The 26734-nt window shown below is 33.8% G+C and overlaps 1 protein-coding gene across 2 annotated transcripts in view; it reads right to left on the reverse strand.

The window, feature by feature from the left end:
• Positions 1-26734, reverse strand: part of pik3cd (phosphatidylinositol-4,5-bisphosphate 3-kinase, catalytic subunit delta) — a 31131-nt gene continuing 4397 nt past the window's right edge. For both annotated transcript variants that reach the window (XM_073823039.1, XM_073823040.1), the window contains exons 3-23: positions 26057-26285; positions 24677-24903; positions 21921-22100; positions 21122-21277; positions 19004-19093; positions 16297-16515; positions 13511-13607; positions 13181-13311; positions 13041-13091; positions 12675-12842; positions 11055-11176; positions 10358-10501; positions 10170-10269; positions 9462-9640; positions 8547-8647; positions 8354-8432; positions 7168-7335; positions 4751-4874; positions 4403-4548; positions 2937-3069; positions 1-1631 (exon numbers count right to left, since the gene is read on the reverse strand). In XM_073823039.1, the coding sequence (XP_073679140.1) occupies positions 1497-1631; positions 2937-3069; positions 4403-4548; positions 4751-4874; positions 7168-7335; positions 8354-8432; positions 8547-8647; positions 9462-9640; positions 10170-10269; positions 10358-10501; positions 11055-11176; positions 12675-12842; positions 13041-13091; positions 13181-13311; positions 13511-13607; positions 16297-16515; positions 19004-19093; positions 21122-21277; positions 21921-22100; positions 24677-24903; positions 26057-26285 (2979 nt within the window). In that variant the 3' untranslated portion in view covers positions 1-1496. The remainder of the gene's footprint in view (positions 1632-2936; positions 3070-4402; positions 4549-4750; positions 4875-7167; positions 7336-8353; positions 8433-8546; positions 8648-9461; positions 9641-10169; positions 10270-10357; positions 10502-11054; positions 11177-12674; positions 12843-13040; positions 13092-13180; positions 13312-13510; positions 13608-16296; positions 16516-19003; positions 19094-21121; positions 21278-21920; positions 22101-24676; positions 24904-26056; positions 26286-26734) is intronic.

Raw genomic sequence — 26734 nt, forward strand, 5'->3', positions numbered from 1 at the left:
ATGAGAATGACAGCACACCTCTATAACATCTCAGAAAACTTCATAACAAAGCAGTCATGTTTAAAAACTGAAATAACACAGTAAACCGAGAAACTCAAGATCCTGGCGTTTAGATCATAGAACACAATCAAAACCAAAATAACAAAGACTTGGACAAGACCACACCACACCATGAGAGGTACTCGGTTAGTAGTCCAATAGACAATAATCAGTACCTAAACCAATGCTAAAATCCATTCATTATGTGAAAGTTATTCTTCAGCCCACTAATTGCCCTTGCATTATTAAAATTATATGAGGTGGGTGTTTATAGGACTTTCATATATAAAGAATAGATGCATTTTCCTGTAAATCTCTTTTATAAATTCACATTCTAGAGGATATTTAAAGATTCAAAATAAACAACATTTATGCATCTGTTGAGAAAAAGTATCTTCATGAGTCAGGTAGCAGTGGATTCAGTCGGAGAATACTGTGGTGATACATTCTGGAATCGATTAAGGTTTACCGGAAGAGAAAACACAAGCTTGACTGACTCTATCTTCAAAATAGGCACACAATTAACAGCGCAATGTTCTACAGAGCAACAATATTCCACTTTTGCCCTGATTTTATAGTACAGTAGTAGGCTTACACCCTTTAAACACATTTCACCGAACACAAAGCGAACTCTTTGGACACGACTTCAAGATGGCTTGTGTCTTATCCCAAAGGCACAGAATACCCCACAAATACAAAATATTTAAGGCTCATTTCTACACCGACATACAAAATGTCTTCTCATGTACACCACTATACAAAGGCTTTCCTGATAATCAATTTTCCTATTATACAAATCATTCAAATTAAAAAATACTCTTTTAAGGAATGTAAATATATGTATGATACACTAAAGAATATGTACAACCCAACACATTCATGTAAACAGAGAAACAAAAATCCTGAAACGAAAATGTAAACCATATGAAAACACACAAAGTGCTTTCCTCTGAAGAACAAAAGTCATTTATGCTGTACAGAAATTATAAATACATTAATCAACTTGCTCGTTGCTTTTCTCTGTGCAGGTACACAAGTGTGGCAAATACAAACCAGTTATGCTAGTTAAATTAGTGGCACGCCAATAGTTTGTTAAATTAGTAGCTGCGATCCCCAGTGCAGTGTGTTGCAAATACATCATATATCTGAAATAGCTCCCATTTCAAGCAGTAGTTCTCACTAAAACACATGTAAAGACTTATTTACGACTACGTCACAGATGTAAACATTCGCTAAACAGCTGTTGATGTATATACTGCCCTGCAAAGGCAAAACGCAGAAACATTTTTAACTGAATTTCTGGATTTTAAACACCAAAGTGTTTAGTTACTGCATTTTGCCTTTGCATGGAAGTATAATGCCATAAATGCCAGACAGCAGTGCAACATATATTGTGTTCAAAGCTGCATCGGTTTAAATCAAAAGGGTTCAGTGGGTCTCCAGTGATCGAGTGCCATTTATCTGTTATCTTTGGCAAAAGTGTGCATCATCCAGTTCACCTTGGTCTTCCAGCTCTCTCTTAGAGCTTCATTAAATTTGACTTTAAAGTTCTTCAGTGCTTCCTCCTCAGACTTCCCCAGTGCCAAAGAGTCCTGTGAGAAAAAGAACAATGGGTCATGATAGAGGTGGAATGTCACCACTGAACACATTCTGCATTCGCCTAGTTATGACATTCATTATTCCTCTAATAAACAACATCATTCTTAAAGGAATAGGTCACCCAAAGATGAACATTTTAGGGATGCACCAAAATGAAAATTCCTGGCTGAAGTCGAAACCGAACAAAATGAAACACTGGGCCGAAGGCTAATTACCGAACACAGTTTTTAGTTTTTTTTCCATCACTGCATAAATTAAATAGCCAAAATGTGCTTTTTAAAGTTTTGTCTTGCTTTTCAAAGAAAAAGAAAAAATCTATTACAAAACAACAATTTAAAAATATTTACTTTGTTATTGTATTCTTATTGTAAGATATTTTGAAGATTTGTTTGGACCCCATTAGCTTTTCATGTTATGGACAAAAACAGCTCTTCAAAATATACACTACCAGTCAAAATGTTTTTAAAGTAGTATCTACTGCTCACCAAGCCTGCATTTATTTGATCCAAAGTACAGCAAAAACAGTAACATTTTGAAATTGTTTTACTATTTAAAATAACTTTTTTCTATTTGAATATATTTTACAATGTAATTATTTTTGTAATTTCAAAGCTGGATTTTTCCATCTACATAATCCTTCAGAAATAATTCTAATATTCTGATTTACTGCTCAAAAACATTTACTATTATTATTAATATTATGTTGAAAACAGCCGAGTAGATTTTTTCCAGGGTTCTTTGATAAATAGGAAGTTTAGAAGAACAGCATTTATCTGAAATATAAATTGTTTTGTAACATTATAAATATCTTTATCAACACTTTTGATCAATTTAAAGTATCCTTGCAATGATTAATGATTCATTTCTATTCAAAAATAAAATTTAAATAAATAAAAAAATTATAAAATTATACAGATTTCAAGCTTTCAAATAGTATAATGTATAATGTATAATGTTACGAAAGCTTTTTATTTCAGGATCTTTCTATTCACCAATGAATCCTGAAAGTACTTGACTGTTTTAAATATTGATAATAAATAATAATAATAATAATATTAATAATAAATGTTTCTTGAACAGCAAAGCAGCATATTAGAATTATTTCTGAAGGATTATGTGACACTAAAGAAATGATGCTGAAAATTTTAATTACGTTTTATAATATATTAAATCTGAAACATAACAGTGTCTTTAGATGTCCTCCATTTATATTTGATATTTCATGCTTGTAACGCACTAGAGAAACTGTAAATTTCACCCATCTCATGGGTAATAAAAACTGTCCGTGCAGTTCTTACCTTGAGATATTGGATGTCTTTGGAAGAACTGAGCTCAGGGAGTCCTGCAGCTTTCATCAAGGCAAAAAGATTCACAAAAAGAGTCCCATTCCGGCAAAGGATTTTATAGGCTTGTTCACAACACTCACGAAACCTGGCAAAGATAAGAACACATGCACTCTTTCCTTATTCAGCCATGAATTTCGCATGTTCTCTTTCCCAACAAAAAATTTCCATTTATTAACAGGTTACATACAAATGTAGCCTGTCAAGGTTATAAGCAGCCAGCAGTTTACATTCATTACATTACAGAGGAATATAAAAAATGCTTTCTGTTGAAAAGCACACAATCATTCTTAAAGGGATAGTTCATCCAGAAATAAGAATTCTGTCATTAATTACTGACCATCATGTTGTTCCAAACTCATAAGACCTTAGTTCATCTTCGGAACACAAATTAAGATATTTTGCTTACTACCTTTCTGGGCCTTGAATGTGTCAGCTGTGTTGCGGTCTATGCAGGGTCAGAAAGCTCTTCAATTTCATCAAAAATATCTTAATTTGTGTCCCGAAGATGAACAAAAGTCTTATGGGTTTGTAACGACATGAGGGTGAGTAATTAGTGACTTTCATTTTTGGATGAACTATCTCTTTAAAGGAGTAGTTCACTTACAGATACAGATAATGTACTCACCCCCTTGTCTTCCAAGATGTTCATGTCTTTCTTTTTTCAGTCGTAAAGAAATTGTGTCTTTTTGAGGCAAACATTTCAGGATTTCTCTCCATAAAATGGACTTCTATGGTGCCCCCCCCCCCTAGTTTGAACTTCCAAAATGCAGTTTAAATGCAGCTTCAAAGAGCTCTAAATAATCCCAGCCGAGTAAGAAGGGTCTTATCTAGCAAAACGATGGGTTATTTTTTAAAAACATTTACAACTTATATACATTTTAATCTCAAACGCTCGTCTTGCCGAGCTAGACAAGATGAGCATTTGAGGTTAAAAAGTATATACATTGTAATTTTTTTTTTTGGAAAATAACCCATCGTTTTGCTAGATAAGACCCTTCTTTCCTCGGCTGTGATCGTTTAGAGTCCTTTGAAGCTGCATTTTGGAAGTTCAAACTCGGGGGCACCATAGAAGTCCATTATATGGAGAGAAATCCTGAAATGTTTTACTCAAAAAAACATAATTTCCTTACACTGAAGAAAGAAAGACATGAACATCTTGGATGCCAAGGGGGTGAGTACATTATCTGTAAATTTTTGTTCTGAACGTAAACTACTCCTTTAATGCTTCTTTGTAGGACAGGTGTTAAGCAGGTGTTAAACTCCTGATAAATACAGCTGATAAAAATAGAAGTATACTACAGAAAAAGACTAGTTTATAATGGTGATAGTTTAGAACAAAACACTAAATTAAAGTCAGAATATGCCAACTAACTTTGAGGCAAGTTGAGAATTGAGACAATAATTAAAAACATACTGACCGTTCAAATTTCTCGCTGTTGTTGGTCCGTCCCTCCTGAATTACATGGACAAAGTCGTATGTCAGAATGAAAGGCACACGTTCTCTGTTGATCCCGAATTTGCTCTTGAAGTTCCCCAAAAAGTGCCCGAAATCTATATGGAATAACTGCAGACAACACAGAGAAAATCTCAGTCATAGTTTAAAAAAGTATTCACAAAATTCAAACCTAAAAGACTATTATATGACACCAATCCTCCAGTATGTGAAATAGGATAGGTACAACCTATTCCCATATGGATGGCTACTGCCATCTTGTGACACAAATTATGATTACAAAGCACTGGTGGGGCAATGAGTTCACTCTCACCTGACCCGTTTCCCTGATCATTATATTGTCACTGTGACGGTCCCCTATTCCCAGAACATATGTAGCTACACAGTAGCCTGCGCAGGAGAGGGTGAATTCCTCAATGGCTTGATCCAGTTTGTCTCTGAAAATGAGAAAAGAATAATTTTGTAATTCATTACCCATTGCCATCCCTACTATTTTCCCGCTTGCTAACTCATTAGGTCATTAGGCTCATTGAGGTCAAAAGTTTACGCACCCTCTCAGAATCTGCAAAATGTTAATTATTTTAGCAAAATAAGAGGGATCATACAAAACGCATGTTATTGTTTATTTAGTAGTAGTGACCTGAATAAGATATTTCACATAAAAGATGTTTACATATAGTACACAAGAGAAAATAATAGAATTTATAAAAATAACCTGTTCAAAAGTTTACAACCCCTTTGATTCTTAATACTGCATTGTTACCTGAATGATCCCTTGTTTGTCCTGAACAGTTAAACTGCCTGCTGTTCTTCAGAAAAATCCTTCAGGTCCCACAAATTATTTGGTTTTCCAGCATTTTTGTGTATTTGAACCCTTTCCAACAATGATTTTGAGATCCATTTTTTCACACTTAGGACAACTGAGGGACTCCTGTGCAACTATTACAGAAGGTTGAAAACATTTTGAATTTGAAGTCTTCTGGAAAACATCTAACTATCTTCTGTAGCCTCTGAAGGGCTGTACTAAATGAAAAAGATATGATATTTAGGCAAAATAAGAAAAATGTACACGTCTCCATTCTGTTCAAAAGTTTTCACCCCCCAGCTCCTAATGCATTTTTTTTCCTTCTGGAGCATCAGTGTACGGAGCCCCTTACGTCACCTGTAGGAAAAAAATAATTAATCCGTGGGGACGGTTTTGCAATTCATTCCCTCAGTTTATAAACCGTACTCACGAATTCCTAAACTGTTCCCTCGGTTTAACAAACCGTGCCCACGAATTTCCAATCCGTGCGCTCAGATTTTGTAAACCGTACGGGAACAGTTTAAGAATTCGTGAGTACGGTTTATAAACTGAGGGAACGAATTGCAAAACCGTCCCCACGGATTAATTATTTTTCTTCTACAGGTGACGTAAGGGGCTCCGTATCAGTGAGTGTTTGAACCTTCTGTAATAGTTGCATATGAGTCTCTCAGTTGTCCTCAGTTTGAAAAGATGGATCTCAATATCATACAGGCATTGTTAGAAAGGGAGTTTAAATACACAAAAATGCTGGAAAATCAAAAAATTTGTGGGACCTGAAGGATTTTTTCTGAAGAACAGTGGACAGTTTAACGGTTCAGGAATTAAGTGTATGTAAACTTTTGAACGGGTCATTTTTATAAATTCAACTATTATTTTCTTTTGTGGACTACATTTCTTTTATGTAAAATATCTTATTCAGGTCAGTACTAAATAAACAATAACACACATTTTGTATGATAAACATTTTGCAGATTCTGAAAGAGGGGCGTAAACTTTTGACCTCAACTGTATGTATAATGTATATTACTGTACACAGATGGATAGATAGATCTGCAAGCGATGGACAGGATCTAATACGAGTGTCCTATACTCCTATATTCCTCATGATATAGCATAACATTTACAGTAAGTGGACAACCAGTGAACAGAACTGGATATGTCCACAGGGGGCATATATCTGTTTCAGACAAGACATCAATGTCTTCAGTTTATTGCACTCTAGTTTCAAGAGTTCAAGAGGTCATGTATAAACAGGATACTTTCGGAAAATCATGCATGCATCATAGTGAGTAGCTGTTTTTTTTGGTTAGCCACATATGCTTAACCAATAGTAGTTTTGTTAGTTGCCTAAATGCTCAAACATCACACAGAAACGGTGTAAAGATCAGTCATGTCCGCAAGTGCACTGAATAAGTGCTGATGCTGAAGGTTAGTCTGACCCCAAAAAGACCCCGACATTCAGACTTCTCTAAACCAGTGCATTTCTGAAAAGGTCATTTTTTCCCATTCTGACAGGATCGGCACCTTGCAAAAAGAGACTGTGTTACACAATGCAACAAGCGTTGTGGTTTCATCTTGTATACTTAGCTGTTATCACAAAAAACAATATGCACATCAAGCCACTCTGGTAGAAAACACCTGCCAAGAACAAATGAAATTGTAGACGCAGCATAACACGGGGTAAATTTACTCCACTGCTGCAACTTATGCAACCAAAGTGCATTTGATGTTACACTATAGTTTCATATAAACCAAAAGGTCAAATGAGCCACTAGAGTTTTAACCCTGTGAGTGAGGTTTGAGAGTAGAGTACGGAATGCAAAATCCTCAAATGATGCTAAATTGTTGGCTACGATATGCTTTCTTGCAGCGATCACACCACACGGGCTGTGGCGCGGTGTAAGGTTAGACAGTGTGCTGCTCACCCTGGGTTTTTGGATTTGAGCCAGTTGAGAAGAGCGTCCTTGTTGAAGGCAGCGGTGGCTGCGCTGTTGCTGTTGTTTCTCTGGATGTTGGCAATAGTGTCTGAGTTTTTCACCACCTCGATGAGACCCGTTTTATTCCCGGTTGACAGGCATCCGTAGGGCAGCATTCTGGGACCAAAAAAAACATTAACAGACTTGATTTATTTTAAAATGCAGTGTATTTTCCCCCCACAAGATCTCTCTCTCTCTAAATCTAAAATAAAAAATAAAATTACTATATATAAAGATTTAAAATTTTATATTCAGACTTACAACTATATTCTGAGTTCCATTTATATAAAGATTTTTCAAAATATATTCTTAGTTACATTTAAATATTCAGATATTTAATTATATATTCAAATTTTATTCATATATATTCAGTCATACAACTATATATTCTGATTTACATTTATATATTCAGATTTGTATATGTAATTTCTGATTTACTTCTATATACACTTGGACTTACAACTATATATTCAGATTTACAACTATATATTCTGATTTGTATTATATATTCTGAGTTTCATTTATATATTCTGATTTGTATTTATATATATTTACATTTACATATTCAGATTTGTATTCATAAATTCTGATTAATTCTGATTCACTTCTGAATATTCAGACTAACAACTATATATATATACAGTATATATACGTGTGTGTGTGTATAAGTATATATAGCACTCTGAATTTTTTGTATTCATAAAATTCGATATAAAAATATTTAATATTAATATTATTAAATAATTCTAAAATAATTGATATTTAATATATATATATATATATATATATATATATATATATATATATATAAATAATATTTATAAAAAACGTACACGTATATATAAAATATATATATAAATAGAATAATGTGTAAATTGAATTTACACATTTAACATTTTATTATATATATATATATATATATATATATATATAATCTTTTCTATTTATAAAATTATATATTAAAATAAATATTTAATATTATAAAAATCTTACATATATAAAATATATGTAGGATTTTTACATATATAAAGTATGTATAGATTACAAGTAAACTGTGTGTGTGTGTGTGTGTGTGTGTATATATATATATATATATATATAATTTCTTTATTTTTCATCTTGATGGAAAACAAACCTGAGGTCAAGACCTTCCGTTTTCCATAAAACATCCATTAGCTGAATCATCTGAAGGGTTAGCATATCCTGTCTCAGATCTAAGAAAACAGAGAAAAAGGTCAATCTTTTTTTCCTAATCACTTATTTCTAATAGTAAAGTACTTCAATGCAAGAGATGCAAAAAATGAGTTAGCATGACTTTGTGTCCATACCGTCTCCATTCTTGAAGATAATGCCTACAGTATCAAATTTGTTATTGTACATCAGCCACAGAGGTTTCATTTTTGAGTCCATGAACTTACACATGTCCGCACTGAAACAAAACAGATTAGAATCAAGAAACGACACACGTACACAAATGGTTGCAAAACAGGCTCTTCGCTTTCTGGCAACTGCTTGTACGTGTCTCGTATGCAATGCAAATAATAATTTAACGGGAGTACTGAAATGAAATGATTGCTTCTGTAATATTACACCATGTCATAGATTGAGTTACAGCTTATAAACTTCACCTAGAAACCTTAAAAAATGCATAATGAGAGATTACTTAAAAAGCGTTTTGCGCAATCATTCTAGTTATCGCAAAATCTACATTTCTAAATAACACACCCTCTGTAGGATGTTAACCAAAAGACATATCATTTGTAAACAAGAACTGACACAACAACCTCTAAAATCTAAGATATTATATGCATGACCCTGGATCACAAAAACAGTCATAAGGACCAATTTTTTTTTAAATTGAGATTTATACATCATCTAAAAGCTGAAAAATAAGCTTTTTGTTGATGTATGTTGTTGGAAATCAAAGTATTGAGAAAATCGCCTTTAAAGTTGTCCAAATGAAGATCTTAGCAACGCATCTTACTAATCAAAAATTAAGTTTAGATATATTTATGGTAGGAAATTTACAAAATATCTTTATGGAACATGATCTTTACCTAACATCCTAATTTTGGCATAAAAGAATAATCGATAATTTTGACCCATACAATGTATTTTTGGCTATTGCTACAAATATACCCCTGCTACTTAAGACTGGGTTTGTGTTCCAGGGTCACATATTATATATTAACTGCATTTACTTTACTATAAATCTACTTTATTAACATGCATGTGAATGGTACCATATTTCACACAGCACGATGCTTGGGTTGAGAGGAGAAACGACATCCGAAAGTGCTTCCATGTAAGTGTCCTGTTTGATGCACACTTTCATGTCCTCTATTGTCTGTATCCTGGTTGCTTTCTGACTGCCTGACTTTACAAAGTCATTGAGAGCTTTCATTTTATTCAGAGCCTCATTCTGTAAGGAAACAGAGAGAATAATAATAAGTATATCCTGTGTACACATTAAATGTGGCGACTATCACAAACCACTTAAAGTAGAAGGCATTTAACACTGGTGTGATAAACACTATATGAGAAGGCATGTAAAAACAGCTGCAAAGTTAAGGCAGCGTAGTGCAGTTCCCCTTCCTTCCAGTGGTTTGGCTATTATTAAACATTCAAAAGAAGACGAGTTCTGAGCAGTCACTGTGGAACTGCTACTGCAATGAAAAAACGTATTCCAGCACCCTTGTGCTTAGTTGCTATATTTATACATGTACATTTATGTGCCTGAACAGGCGTTGTTTTTACAAGAAAAGACAACGCAAAGTGACAATTACAAGAACGAGTAACCGCGAAAACAAGCCAAGTGCTAAGTTTGGGCCCCAAGTGTCAAAAATGGCCCCGGAAAGCAAAACAGTGTCCACATCAGATCACAAAAGACAAGCTAATAAAGATGCACCCCAGCACATTTGCTTTTGACATAAGAAATACAAACAACAAACCTGCTTCATCAAGCTCTTGACATGAAAGATGCTCCCACGACAGTACGCCTCCAGAATAAGTCCAAATCTCAAGCTGACTGAGGAAACATGCATTTCTGACCTTTAGAGAAAGCAAAAACAAAGCCTAAATTACACTGAAAGGAATGGGGGCGCATCGCTGTAGAGAACTACGAGAAATAGATTTATACCTGAGGTGCCAAAACAAGAAGTGACCTATTTTCTTGTTGGCCAAGGCTCTCTCAAGCAAGAAGCAGGTCAAGTCACAATCCAGGTAGGATTCATACTTCAGAACCTGGACCAGTTGCAAGAGGTACTGGAAAAGCTCATCATCACTGTTGAAAAAAACTGATTAATGAGCCATTTTTAACTTGAATATAAATTAATTTGAATATAAATCCCTCATAAATATCTAACTCTGTCGCTAATCTGACATGCAAAAATAAAATATATATAAAATACCTGCAAGCACTGTTAAAAACAATTTGAATAAAGACGTTTTTTTCCTTGTATGTTGAAATATGTGAGATTTATACATCATATCAAGCTGAATAAATAAACTTTCCATTGATGTATGGGTTGTTTGGATATGACAAAATTTGGTCAAGATACAACTGTCTGAAAATCTGGAATCTGAGGGTGCAAAAAAATCGAAATATCGAGAAAAACCAAAAGAGGTCCAAATAAAGTTCTTAGCAAAATTAAGCTTTGTTTAAGTATCCTAATGATTTTTATCTTGTTTTTTAAATAATATACAGTGTATTGTTGGTTATTGCTACAAATATACCAGGGTCACATATATGCATGACAGAGCCTGTGCAGACACCCCTGCAACTTTTTTTAAAGCTCTCAAGAGCAGGTGTTGATTATAGAGGCAGCGCCACTCACCGCAGCTTCCTGAGGCAGCGAATGGTGAAGGAGCGGACATGAGGGTCAGGGAAACTGTAGTCCATGAGTTCTAGAGCATGTATAGCAGGCAATTCTGGCCATTTTCGTAACAAACCAACCATCTGAGAAAAAAAAAAAAAAGCACTGAGTGGGAGTGTACAAAAGCCTCTAAAACCATAAGGATCTGTGAGAGATGTGGTATAATGATCAAATCAATATCAAAGAAGGAAATCTAAGCAATTATTTTATTTAAAGGGATAGTTCACTCAAAAATGAAAATTACTCATGTCGTTTTAAACACGTAGGACCTTCGTTCATCTTCAGAACACAAATTAAGATATTTTTTATGAAATCCAAGGGCTTTCTGACCCTGCATGGACAGAAAGGCAACTGACACGTTCAAGGCCCGGAAAGGTAGTAACATCATTGTTTAAATAGTCCATGTGACATCACTGATTCAACTGTAATTTTAGTTTTGTTTTCTTTGAAGACAGAAAATATTCTCGTAGCTTTATAAAATTACAGTTTAATCACTATTTTATCTTGATTTGTGTTCCAAATATGAATGAAGGTCGTACAGGTTTGAAACGACATGAGGGTAAGTAATTAATGACAGAATTTGAGTAAAAAATGAATATACACTTGATGTCAAAAGTTTACATCCCCCTTTCAGAATCTGCAAAATGTTAATTATTTTACTTAAATAAAAGGGATCATATAAAAGGCTTGCTATTGTTACTTTATTACGGACCTGAATATGATATTTCACATAAAAGATGTTTACATAGTCCACAAGTGAAAATAATTACGTGAAAATTTATAAAAATGACCCTGTCCAAAAGTTTGCATCCTCTTAATTATTATTATTATTTTTTTGTTTAGTGATAGTTGTTCATGAGTCCCTTGTTTGTCCTGAACAGGTAAACTGCCTTAACAGCTAAACTGCTGTTCTTATCCTTCAGGTCCCACAAATTCTTTGGTTTTCCAGCATTTTTGTTTATTTGAATACTTTCCAACAATAACTGTGTGATTTTGAGATCCATCTTTTCACACTGAGGACAACTGAGGGACTCATATGCAACTATTACAGAAGGTTCAAACACTCACTGATGCTCCAGAAGGAAACAGTGCATTGAGATCCAGGGGGTGAAAACTTTTTGAATTTTAAGATCAGGGTAAATTAACTTTTGTCTTCTGGAAAATATAGAACTATTTTCTGTAGCATATGAAGAGCAGTACTAAATGAAAAAAATATGCTATTTAGGCAAAATAGCAAAAATGTACACATTTCCATTCTGTTCAAAAGTTTTCACCCCCGGCTCAACTGTAAAAATATACATTTCAGAAGTGGTGCATCACATTGGACCTCAGCTTTTAAGTAAACACTGCCAAAACATTGAATCTAAGATTTGGTGATAATATAGCATTTACAAGTAATTATTAAAGGTAAGCCTGGGTATTAAGGCTTAATATTACTTAAATGATGTGTCTTTCTAAAATATTTAGTAGAAAACCCATTTTTAACCCAATGTAAAAGATTAGGTAAAAGCAAAGGGAAAGGGTTGCATTTTTCAATGTCTAAAAATAATCACATCCCGAGGAACTAGTGGTTCAACATACCTGAGCCACGTCCTCATGTTTGTTCCACTTAGTGATGAGGAGTAGTTTGGGGAGGCTCTCTGGGTATCGTTGCCTCACCTCTTCACGCAACTTCCACAAAAGCTCCTTCTCATCCTCAAAGAAGTCGGTGTAGTTTTTATTGTCCACAATCTCTTTCAGTTTCAGGTGCTAAAAGAAGACAATCACATTTGTGAGAGACTGAAGTCTGCTAAAGTAGTTTTAGTGCTTTCGGCTCTAGTGATCAGTCATTGGAAAATGTTTAATGCTTCAGCAAACCACAACTCTTAACAGTGCTGTAGAAATAAAGGCCCTAATGTAGCAACCATTTCCATTTCATGGCTTGTGTATCTGCATGTCATTTCTTACCTCTTCTTTTGTGGTAACAGTTTTTTCACCATTCATACCCAGCTCGTTTAGCTGAAAATAATAGGAAGATATTGACTGAGCATTTATATTTAATTTCCGTAAAATGTAAAAAACATTAAGGAGAACCACAAAAAAGGCACCTTTTCAATTGGAGGATAATACAGCGGGTGTGGTCTGATGTTGGGAAACCGAATCAGGAGACCAGCCGTGCTGTCAATGTTTGGATTTTTCTCCACAGTGCCCATAGCATTCAACAAATCTCCTTTATCATCTAAAAATAAAGCAATCCAGCTGTTAAAGCCTAAATTGAGCCCCTAATATGGAAAAACAAAAAATAGCTATTTAAAATAAGGGAACTTAGCAATTCTATAAAATCACTCCTTCGACTATGCACAGCAGAAACCCCTAAAAAGCTCGACCAAAGGTCATACCAAAAGACATAGCATGAGCTATTGTTCATTTTAAAGTACCTGGGACTGAAGGCCATGTGGACAGAGAAAATTCCCCAGTTTTCAGCTGGTCCTTGTAGTCAAACACCATTGTGTTAACCCAGGCCAAAGGGCAGTCCTGTGGAAAGAGTGATCATTTGGTTTAGAGGTATATTAACCATACTGGCATTACAGTTTACACAATAGTCATTTTATGTGGGAGAGGTGACGCTGTCATCTAAACAACGCTGTACACTAATGTCTCAGCTGTGGGAAGTGACAATTCAACTGACTAACATTCCAGCCACAATAGCAGTGATTTCCAATATACCCATAAAACAGATCTAATACTTCCTGTGTATAATTTGAAAATGTAGTCCAGTTGTCAAGTTAAGTGCTGCTATTTGTGCAGACAGACATTACTGCAATCAATAGTATTTTTAAAAGCGTTGTTTTTGAATATCGCATTGTTTGTGAAAAGAGATTCAGTTAAAAATAAAAGGTAAAAGTAGTACGTTAAAAAATAAAAAGCTTGTTGAAAATAGCTGCCCATTTTAACAATATTTAACTAAAAAAAGGTTTACATTTTATCCAGTTTAATTCCACATATCAATTCAATGTTGTCTAAATCTACATAGTAACAGTATATATAAATACAGGTTTTTAAATGAAAAAAATGTTTATTTTAATATATTAATAAGTTTAAATGTTTTAGAACAGTAAGATTTTAAAAGCTTTTTTAAAGAAGTCTCTTCTGCTCACCAAGCCTGCATTTGTTTGATCCAAAATACAGCAAAAACAGTAACATTTTGAAATATTTTTAATTTTTAAATAACTTCTATTTTAATATATTTTAAAAACTTAATTTATTCCTGTGATCAGAGCTACTTTTTCAGAATCATTACATAGAAATCATTTTAATATGCTAATTTGCTGTTTAACAATTATTCATATATTATTTTTTAAGAAATTATACAAATACTTTTATTCAGAAGTACTAATAGAACTATAATAGAAATAGAAGTATAATAGAAGTACTTTTATTCAGCAAAGATGCTTCAAATTAATCCAAATTGATGATATAATGTTACAAAAGATTTATTTTTCAGATACATGCTTTTCTTCTGAACTTCTGAACTCTATTCATCAAAGAAACCTGAACAATTCTACTCTGCTGTTTTCAACTTAATAATAATAATACATGTTTTTTGAGCAGCAAATCAGAATATTAGAATTGAATATATTCAAATAGAAAATATTTACTATTTTTGCTGTACTTTGGAGCAAATAAATGCAGGCTTGGCAGAAGAGACTTCTTTAAAAAACATTAAAAAATCTCTCAGTTTAAAAGATCTGAATGGTATTGTAAATAAAATGTCATAAAATATATTTATTTATTTTCGATTTAACGCCATGTCAGCAGCAATGGCTATATTCATGGCAAAAACAATTCAATTCCAGCACACAATCAAATTAATATAATGTTTATAATAATTTAACTATTTTGTCTTAAGTCAACATACAAAAAAAAAAAACAATTTATATAAACCAACATAATTAAAAATAACTAAAATAAAATGAAAATAGTCTTTCCATTTTACTTTATGGCACAAGTTATAATATTATTTCAGGAGAAACATTTTTTTTTAAATATAGTAAAAATATATTTTCTAAACAATGCATCAAAGTACCATTTAAAAATGGACGTTCTATTAAAAGATGTTTTATACTCTAAAGATTCTTACATAAATCACAAACTGGCTTCTCTTCCCCTTTCAGTAAATATGAATGAGAGAGCCTTGTGTGAAAATGTTATAAAATAATGTAAATCACAATAAATTATACAATAATTTAAAACAGATTTTTTAAAATAAGGATTATTTATAGATTCATACATGTAAAATCGTACATTTACATGTGAAATGCTATCAGTATTGTCTAAATCTACATAGTAGCGGTATATAGAAATACACATTTTAAAATTTTAAGTCATACAGAAATTATTTTGTAATCAATTCAATTTTAATGCAAATAATTGGAAATTAAATTATTTAATTTGTAATTGATTACAAATATTTGAATACAATTTTATAAAATAATTTATAATTCATAACGAATTAGATCGAATATAATTTGATAGATTTTAGATGTATTTTTTATAGAAGATTATTTCTATTATCCTGCATCTACATGTCAATATTTAATCAGAAACTAGAGATAAATAATACATTTCAATTTCAAGATGGTCAAATATGGGCTTCCGTCAGAGGTAGCGTGAGTGTAACAGGAGGAGATACTTTTTTCATGTCTCACACCCATATGGACTTCTTCTCTAGTTCGCTGAAAGAGAAGTAACACTGAAAGCAGAAGTGGATGCGTTGGTGTTGCCAACAGCAGCCCACCATACACACAAACACACACACACACACACACACACACACACACTTGACACCTGGGAATTTCAACACAGCGTCTTCAGTTGACACCACACGCTACATGACAGAGATGGGGCCATGAAGAGGCGGGCTGGTGAGTTCTGATTTGACATCAACTACCTGCTCCATTCTAACGTTTAACTTGGGTTACTTGCGTTTAGCAGAAAAAGGACCACAACATCCTGTTATGAGGGTTTAAATAATATTGCATCATGCTGACTATACTACCATTGGTGAGTTTTGTGTATTTGACTTGGAAACAACATTCACTGTGAACATGTTCGGCAGCCATGCATGTCAAACGCTCCAAGTATAGCATCTGTTAGGTGTCTCGTCTCTCGTCAGTCAGTCTGTTGGTTGCTAAGTGACTTGCTAAAATGAACTGAAACATACCGCTCTTTTGTTTTTCTTCTTGGTAGGGCGCTTCTTGGTCTTCTCGATGACGCCGTAGAGGGCAAAGCAGAGGCGGCTCATGCGAGGCAGGTCACTCACGCTGATATCAAACACTAGTTTCTGGTCCCATACGGGTTCAGAGCAAACGCTGACCTCATTACTGGTCACCACTTTGCAGAGGAGCTCACTGCCGTGGAAGAGGCCGGCCTGAACCACCAGCTGAGGGAAAGAGCTGGAAATTAGTCTCAAATCTGCCTTAAAGTGTGGAGCTTTAACAACAGGGAACTTACTTTCAATTTGATGAAAATAAAAGAATGTATGAATGAATGAAGTGAGTAAAGTATGAGGAAGTACATGAGTGTCTGGCATAAAAAGCATGTGGGATAACTTGTTACACAGGGCAGCTTTCACAAGAAGTAAATGTGTTTTTCTCTGTGGTTTCGTTTGTGCAAAAATGTTCAAAAAACCTTCTTAAATTTAAAAAAAATAAAATTCTTATTTATATTTACAATAATTTCATGTTTGTGAACTCTCCTCCAAACATAAACTTACAAAATAATAATTTTTATATATTATTAAGATATTCAAGATAGATAATAAATGAAAGTTTGAAGGTGTGTCTTCAGAACAAGTGCATTTTTCATAAACACATGTTTTAAATGTTTTCATTTGATACACTTGTATGTTTTGGCATTTTGTGGTTAAGTGCTGTCAATTGATTAATTGTGATTAATCACTTCCGAAATAAAAGTTTTTGTTTACATAATGCATGTGTGTGTATTGTGTATATTTATTATGTATAAACAAATACACATACATACAGTATAAATTTTGAAAAATTTACATGTATACATTTTAGAGCTGCAAAATGATTAGTTTAGATTATATTATCTATAAAATATAATAATTAATTTTAGTACACACACATATAAAAACTTTAATTTTGGATGCAATTAATCATGATTAATCATTTGGCAGTACTAGTATTTATGTAAGGAATATTTCATATTTTTGCTGTTTTATGGTTTGGTTTGTCCTTCAAATACAAATATATATATATATATATGGGTATGTGTGTGTGTGTGTGTGTGTGTGTGTGTGTGTGTGTGTGTGTGTGTGTGTATGCTTTTGAAAACTTACTTTTTTTTCTCTCTCCATAGGCAGAGTTTGACCAAACTCCAGTAAGGCTATAGCCTAAGTAACCTAATGTTAGCGCAATCTGTTAACAACGCACATTATATACCCATCTTTTTAGGCAAGTACCAGATAATGAGTGTCATGTCATGAAATGTTTTTAATACGATGGAAACTTTGTCTAATGTGACCACAATTTCATAAAAACATTGTAAGTTAGGCCTATTAATTGTAATCATTTCTTTTCAAACAATGTATAAATTATATAGAGAAAGCGAGTAAAAAACGGAGCTTTTTGAAACTGAATAAGTAAACCACTGCGTCAACAAATGATTCACTGTTTTGAAGTGCTCCAATCACTTAAAGCACTTAAAGCACGCATCGTGAATCATTTGATCCAAATTGGGAATTCAAAGCGCGTATGGCAAATCTTTTGATTCATAACAGGACTTTAAAGTGTGTATCGCAAATCATTTGATTCAGAACGGGACTATAGCAGGTTAGTGGGATGGTTTTATTTAAATGTATTTAAAAAATAATTCAGCAGAGGCAGGGATGGATATATATATATATATATATATATATATATATATATTATAAGCAGTAATCATGGAAATTAAATGTAAAAAAAAAAAAAAAAAAAAAAAAACAGTGACAACCAGCCCAGGGCATTCCTAAAACTGTACAACAACAGCTTTACCACTGGCTTAATATGCCAGAACTTAACCTTTATCCATTAAGCTCAGTCATAATTGGGTTAAAACTCACCACAGTTTTCACTTACTAGAGCACAAACAAAATGTGTAAAAGCATTCCTTAAGACTGAAACAGAGAATCTGCCAGAGAACAAGACTGATAAATGCGCTAAAACAAATCTCGATTCAGAGCTCTGCGGCAACAGACAAGCAAAAATTGCAGAACAATGAACACTGAGAATAAAGCCAATAGAATACCATGAACAATAAAACGAAAAAGTGATTACGAACCATGTCGAACTCATGTCAAAATATCATTCTGACATTGCTAGTTCCGTTTTGTAAAACAAGCAGTTATTTATTTCCTTAAACAATTTGCTGTGCGGAAATTACATGAAGGTTTTTAAAATGCTTTGTCATGCAAACATATTTAATATCGTCCACGACTGCAATAATTGTTCCTCAGGCTAGATGAAAAAAAAAAAAAAAAAGTCTAACCGGTCTACATATGTTTCTCATGAATTTTCTAAAATAGAAACAACCGTTCAATGACTGTTGACTTCTCCGACAAGCAAAAAAGGAGATGCAAGTGGTGAACATAAGCAACAGTGCTGGCCTTTTCTAAGAATCTAGGCCCAAGAGAGAGCCGTAAAGCCAGATAGTCACTCCCCACTTCCTGTTTTGATGTTTCACTTAACCGCTTCTGATGAATTATGGGAAATATGCGGTCAGGGTCACATGACCACAGTGTTCATGATTTCACCCCTCACTACCTGCCACAGTTGAGATGCTAAACAACAACTTGCATCCTACTAACAATATACAAGTCAAGATAAACAAACAAACAAACAAACAAGTAAACAAGAAAGCAGTTTTACCTTCATGCCTTCATCTGCATTTACTCGGCTACCCTGCAGAAGGTAGATATAGAAAGGCTCATGGATAGACCACAGCGAGGAAGTGTTTTGCTATTAAGAGAGAAAAAAAAAAAGTAATTTAACATTTTAAACATTTCCGTCATCATATGTTTGATTTTTTTCATTGCAAGCTACTAACTGAATGTGCAAGCATGCTTGACAGTTACAGAGAAACCAAAACCAAACAATAGAATGAGGAACTAACATGAGTGTGAATCGACTGCTGTGAATGTAAACTGAGCAGCTCGTTTTGCTTCAGTATCATTCCTTCATCAAATGGTATATCAGGTACATCACATACAAGCTGAAATAGATGATGCTGAAGCTATTTTAGGGTGAAACAGTTTAATAAATGCATAACTGTAATAATACAGGCTACAGTTTATTTTTACAACCAGAGCAGCATTTATTTGCCCCAAAAACGATGAGGATCTCAAATAAAATGGCTGCATTCAATTTATTAGATAAATACACTACCACTCAAAAGTTTTTGAACAGTAAGACTTTTAATGTTTTTAAAAAAAAAACTTTCTTCTGCTTCCAAAATACAGCCAAAGTACTAATATTGTGAAATATTTTTACTATTTAAAATAACTGCTTACTATTTGAATATATTTTAAAATATAATTTATTCCTGTGAGCAAAGCAAATTTTTCAGCATCCTTACCCTAGTCTTCAGTGTCACAAAATCCTTCAGAAATCATTCTAATATGCTGATTTGTTGTTCAAGAAACATTGTTATTATTATTATCAATATTTAAAACAGTAAAAAAAAAAAATTTTTTTTTTTGATGAATAAAAAGATCCGAAGATCAGCATTTTTCTGAAATAAAAAAAGCTTTTTTTGTAAAGGAATTATAGAAATTAATTACTTTTATTTAGCAAGGATTTATAATGTTACAAAAGATTTCTATTTCAGATAAATGCTGCTTTTCTGAACTTTCTTTTCATCATAGATACCTGAGACCAGCTGTTGTCAACATAAGAATAATAATTAATGTTTTTAGAGCAGTAAATCAGAATATTAAATTGATTTCTGAAGGATCATGTGACTGGAGTAATGATGCTAAAAATTCAGCTTTGAAATCACAAGAATAAATTACACTTTAAAACATATTCATATAGAAATCCGTTATTTTAAATAGTTAAAATATTTCACATTTTACTGTTTTTTTCTGTACTTTGGATCACATAAATGCAGGCTTGGTGAGCAGAAGAGTTTACACATTAAAATATTACTGTTCAAAAACGTTTGACTGGTAGCGTATAGCTTTTACATTTACACTAAATACAAAAAAACTAAACAAAACAAGAAAACACTCTAATTTAAATGGATGTGTTGAAAAATGGTGGGAAACAGCTATATTTAACTAGAATATTAACTAAATTAAAAAAAGCACTGGGATGTCCGTTCACTGACTCAAATCAATCAGTGAATCATTGTTTAACCAATCTATTTAGATAAACTCTACTAATGAACTAATTCACTACAAAGAATCATACTTCCCAAAAACAACATGGCAAACATTAGCAATACACGTCTGTTTTCTAAAAATTCCCAACCCAATCTTGTAAGAAAAAGTAATTTTTGGTGATTTTGTTTGAATCCAGACAACACGATTTGAATGGAAACATACAATTTTTACAATAAAAAAAAAACGTGGCATGAAAATCCACCCCTAAACATTTTGTAGACTATATAAAAACATAAGATCATACAAATCAGCTACCAATTCGCCAAAGCATAACTGCCATGACAGTGTGTTAGAAAACGCAGCAACCGTCATGTTTATTAAAACTAGCAGATTTGCTGCAATTAATTATTTACATTTTTTAAATTCCGGAAGCCAACTACCCAGAAAAATAAATCACTTTATGCTCCACCTCATTAATTCAAAGCACTTCCATGAAGAGGTCACAGATGATCCAAAAGTCACCAGAGGTAAATGATTGCGAGTATGTCGCATACAAACCGAGTTCACAGAGGTTGAAGTCTACAACACAAGCTACAAGAGAAACATGACAAGTATTTCCTCTGTTAATGACAGATCGTGTTCCGGTGTAAAAGTGCCTTCTCACCCTTTTCAGAGGCAGTGGGGGCGGTTTGGACAGAGTTCGACTCCTGGACACCTGGTTACTGAGGCCACCCTGCTCCTCCTGGTACTTGATGATGACTGAATGATGCACCATGGTCAGGTGTGGCGTAATGCCTCCATGCAAACATGTAAAAATATACTGCGAGATAGAACAAAAAATTAGACACATTGAGTTATGGTGGTCATACAGCAGACACAAGTTCAAATTTGGCTCAAGTCCTGAATCTATAAAAAAAATTGCTCTTAAATAAAAAATGAACGAGGTAAAGGACAAAATGTATGTTTTTGTTGAAAACGGACAATAAGAGACAAACAGCGAGGGACGGAAATGGTAGCCGAGGTACAGATGGTATTATCAGTTCCTGTTTTCCAAAATGTACACTATAAAGACGGGACCAGATCCAGTACTCCTGGACTAATCATCATCAGATCCTGCGGCCTGTTCATTTAGGTAGCGTAATGCAGCTGAAATCACATTATCCTCAACGTAGCTGATGTTTTGAAGGCTGCTAGAGATGTATGACTCATCTTTGCAGGTACAAGCAGTTTCTAAATCAACAACTGTTTCAGAGCCGCGAAGTCCTATGATGAATTCAAATCAAGGCCTCTGAAGAGCCTGACAACTTTAAATTACAGCAAAGTGGAGTATATAAAAAACTAGCGAAACAAGGCAAGATATAAAAAGACATGCAGCCCGAATTCTGAAAGTGTAATGCTTTCACACAAATTTGAAAGAAAATGTAGTTGTGAAGTTGAGATGATGCTGTGAATTTCAAACTTACTTTAAACTGGCAGAGTGGAAATTTTCCGTAGATGAACTCCCATCTCCCGTTAACCTGAATGGCATAGTCTTCTGCCTTTTCCTGCTTTGCCGATCGGAAAACGGTGGACTTCTTTCTCAAGGCGTTCCGTTTCAGAACCATCGGCAGGTCCTGTGGGTCTTGCTGGAGAACGAAGGTCTCCTACAAAGTAAAAATGTGAAACGCATAACCTTGTGGGGGGGGGGGGGTCGAAAAACCTTAACTGAAAAAACCTGGAAAGAAATTCCATCTGTTCCTGCAGTTTGGCTTGCGGAAGAAAATTTGCCCAATCATTTTCTACATCCTTTCATTGGAGTAAACCTACAATATAGGCTTAAATACTGATAATAAACCACGACAAAAACATGATATAGCCCGTTACCGCCACTGAATTAAAAAAATAATAATTTTGTGACATTTTATCTCTCAGTTCTGCCTTTTTTCACAGAATTACATGATGTAAACTTGCAATTCTGAGAAAAAAAGTCACAATTTCGAGATATAAACTTGCAAATCCAAGGAAAAGGTTACAATCCTGAGATATAAACTTGTGATTATGACTTTTTTTCTTGCAGCTATGTTAATATCTCTCAATTCTGACTTTTTTCTCAGAATTGTGATATAGAAACTCGCAATTGCGAAAAAATAGTAACATTTTAAGGGGGGAAAAGTCTGATATGTTCTCAGAATTCCAAGTTTTTATTCCACAATTCTGACTTAGTAACTCAGAATTGCGGTTGTTTAAAGATATAAACCTGTAATTCTGAGAAAAAAAGTCCCAATTTCAAGACATAAACTTGCAAATCAAAAAAATATATATATAATTCTGAGATACAAATGTTTTTCTTGCAATTGTACATTAATATCTTGCAACTCTGACCTTTTTTCTTAGAAATGTGAGATATAAACTTGCAATTGCGAAAAAAAAGTCCAGTTTTGAGGGGGAAAATGACTGATATGTTCTCAGAGTTTTTACCCCACAATTCTGACTTAGTAACTCAGAATTGCGTGTTATAAATTCAGAATTGCAATATATAAACTCAATTCTAAGAAAAGTTACAATTTAAAGATATTTTAAAAAATTTAAATTCTGAGATATAATCTTTCAATTCTGACTTTTTTTCTTGCAATTGTACATTAATATCTCGCAATTCAGACCTTTTTCAAAGTCAAAATTTTGAGATATAAACTCACAAATCTAAAAAAATAATAATTACACTTCTGAGATATAAACTCTGACTTAGTAACTCATAATTGCATGGTACAAAGTCAGTATATACATAAACACGCAATTCTGAGAAAAAAACACAATTTTGAAATATTAACAGGCAAATCTGAGGAAAAAAGGTTACAATTTTGAGATATAAATTCACAATTCTCAGAACAAAATACCAATTTCGAGACATAAACAGAAAATATCTGAATTGTGAGTTTATATCTTATATCACAACTGCGAGACATAAAGTCGCAATTCTGAGAAATAAAGTCAGAACTGCGACTTTATGTCTCGCAATTGTGACTTTGAAACTTGCGATTGCAGGTATATATTTCACAATTCTGAGAAAAAAAGGTTTGAAGTCACAAAATAAAGTCTTTATCTTTTAATTTTTTTTATTCAGTGGCAGAAACAGGCTTCCATATATATTGTAGTAGAGTTATTGTTAGTAGCTCCCTTTCTTTTAAACTTTTTAAGCAAAGAATCTTGAACAAATGTGTCAATTTTCTCGAGAGTTTCTTGAGAAAAATGTTTCTTGAGCAGCAAATCAGCATATTAGACATTGAAGACAGCAGTAATAGCTGCTATAAATTCAGCTCTGCCATCACACTGATGACATTTTAGAATATATTCCTTTCCTTGTATTTTAAAATGTAATATTATTTTAAAATATTACTGTTTTTATCGTATTTTTTATCAAATAAATGCCTTGTTGAGCATTAGAAACATAAAAGTATCTTAACAAACCCAAACTTTTCAATGGTACTGTATGATACAAAAAATAGAAATTTAGCATCTGAATATATACAAAAAAACTGAAAACGCAGGACTGCCAATTTGATTGCGAGTGTGGGGAGACTATGCTTTATGGAAGTGGGTGACGGTTACCATGATTCTCATTTCCATGGTAACAGTGACTTCTCTGGGATCTTTGAACAGTTTGTGTTATGAAAGGAGTCCTTGGTTCAAACATTCTCTAGTTGTAGTAAAAAAGAAGAAAACTCCCTCATAATCACTGATGCAGACAGGGTCATGGTTCACTCACAACAGTATGATTAATTACTCATAATGTGATTGTTTTTCTCAGCAAATGCGGTGTCGAAAACAGCCTGCCTTTTGATCCATGTCATGCGTTAAAAAAACAAGTGTTGCTGGAGGTTTTTTTTTGCACGCTTCAGACTCATCACAAGGTTGAAGATCATAGGTAAATAACATTCATGTTGAGTGGGTGGGGGATTGACAGGCAACACAACACATACAAATACTATCAAAGGCTTCACGCTGGAAAACTGGGTCAGTGAGAGCCATGTGTGCCTGCAGATGCTGCAGTGACATCATCACCGTGTAAACGTCTCCTGACTGTTACGATTTGTGATATCAAAGGCAGAAAATATGTCAGTCTAAAATTAGACTTTTTTTTTGCATGAGAGGATTAAATAGTCAACGGCTACATAACATGCTCACATTATCAGCACAAACAGAAAACACATACATAGCATTATACTAATATGATTTGACTTACCTCGCTGCCCTCGAACTTCACATTTACAAAAATCTTTTTGACACTTCGCGATTTGCCAGATTGTGCCACCACAGAGCACGGCTCCAAGTCACATGGGAAGTTGAACTCCATCCATTGTTCCCAAGGTAACATTTGTCGCACTTGAGCGCGTTCTTCACAAAATGTCCGCATTTTTGTTCGGAATTCATTGACCTCATGGTTCTTTTGGGAGTCAAATTCATGATGACCTGTGGAGAAGGTTTTTAGCCATTTAGAACAAAGTCAGATGCTAAAACAGCACTGTTAACGTTCATTATAAAAACACGACAAATGTGACCCAGGACCACAAAACCAGTCCTAAGTAGCACGGGTATAGTTGTAGCAATAACCAAAAATACACTGTATGAGTCAAAAGTATCAATTTTTCTTTTATGCCAAATAAAGATCATGTTCCATGAAGATATTTTGTAAATTTCCTACCATAAATATATCAAAACTTTATTTTTGATTAGATTAGTAATATGCATTCTTAGAGAACTTCATTTGGACAACTTTAAAGGTGATTTTCCTCAATATTTTGATTTTATTGATTTTCAAATAGTTGTATCTCGGTCAAATAGTGTCCTATCCTAACAATACATCAATACCATACATCAATAGAAAGCTTATTTATTTATCTCAATTTTAAAAAAAACTGACCCTTATGACTGGTTTTGTGGTCCAGGGTTACATTTACTTACAATTTTGTGAACCAAATCAAACGATTTATTCAAAGATCTGTTTACAAATGTGATACTTTGACACTTCTCTCATAAACAAAAAGCCATACATCAATTGAAAGCGCATTTATTCAGCTTTCAGATGATCTATAAATCTTAATTTAAAAAAATTGACCCTTATGACTAGTTTCGTGGTCCAGGGTCACAAAACTCTCTGAGATGCAAAAAATGTCCTGCAAGTCTGTTAAATTAGCAGTAAAGAACAATGCTAAAAGTGAATCAAAAATCCAATTAATCATACAATCATGCGTTTTTAGGACAGCAAAATAAAAAGAGAAAAGAAAATACCTCTTTCAAAGGCCAAAATCTAGAGTATTTTGGCGCAAATTCATCAACACTTGGTAGAAGCTAGTCAAATTAGGCAGAAGGCGACATGAACAGATTGCGTGACCATTCTCAAAAACCATTAACAAAACAACCTAATTTAAGAAATAAAAGGGAAATGATCAAAATCAAGAGACATTTAGAAACCAGATTTTCCGAACCAGTCCGTAATGTTCACTACTTTTTAGTTCTTCTTAATTGCTGAACAGCTGCCAAAACCATATCATTCTGCGGCAGTGGTGAGTAAACGCTTCTATTGTGAGCTGTGAGGTCAGCTGAGGACCAGTGTGACACAAACCTTTTCCTATAAGCAGACTGATCTGGGTGGTGATGAGCTTCTCCACTCGGTCTCCCTCCCGGGCTACCAGCCTGAGAATTGGCATGAATGGTCGAACATCACACAGGCGACGTTGCTCATCTTCCAGCTCCTCCCGCTCCGCGGTCATGTTGATGCAGGTGAAGACGTAGGCATCCGGGTCACTCAGGGCACTGAACAGAGGTTCGTTCCTGGCGTTCTTCCACACCATCTAAGACACAAGCCACAAATTAAGATGGGTTTGACTGCAGTTGATTCCGATAAATTTATTGCAGAGAATCTAATAGCCATGATATAACCCAGCATACAATGCTGAAAGGCCTACTGATTAGCTAGACCAGTAAGACTTCCGTAGTCAACTACATTCACTAGAAAAAAATGCATTTTGTGGTAGCGAACATCATGCCTATATTGGTCTACCAGCACTAAACCAGCACAGAATTAGTCTTCCTAGCAGTAAAGTCTTCAACTTGTCCATTATCATTAGTAGTGACTGACATTTTACTAGGCATACTGCTTGTATTACAGTGTGTAACTCATTTGTTCAATCAAATACTTTCTTTTTTCATAAGAACCAAGCATATTGTACAAGCAAGAGTACAAATAACAAAACTTGTCAAGGGTATATTAAAAGTAAAAAGGGGAAAAACAGTATTAGAA

The sequence above is a fragment of the Garra rufa genome, chromosome 18 (genome assembly GCF_049309525.1).
Source record: "Garra rufa chromosome 18, GarRuf1.0, whole genome shotgun sequence".
In the NCBI taxonomy this organism is placed as follows: domain Eukaryota; kingdom Metazoa; phylum Chordata; class Actinopteri; order Cypriniformes; family Cyprinidae; genus Garra; species Garra rufa.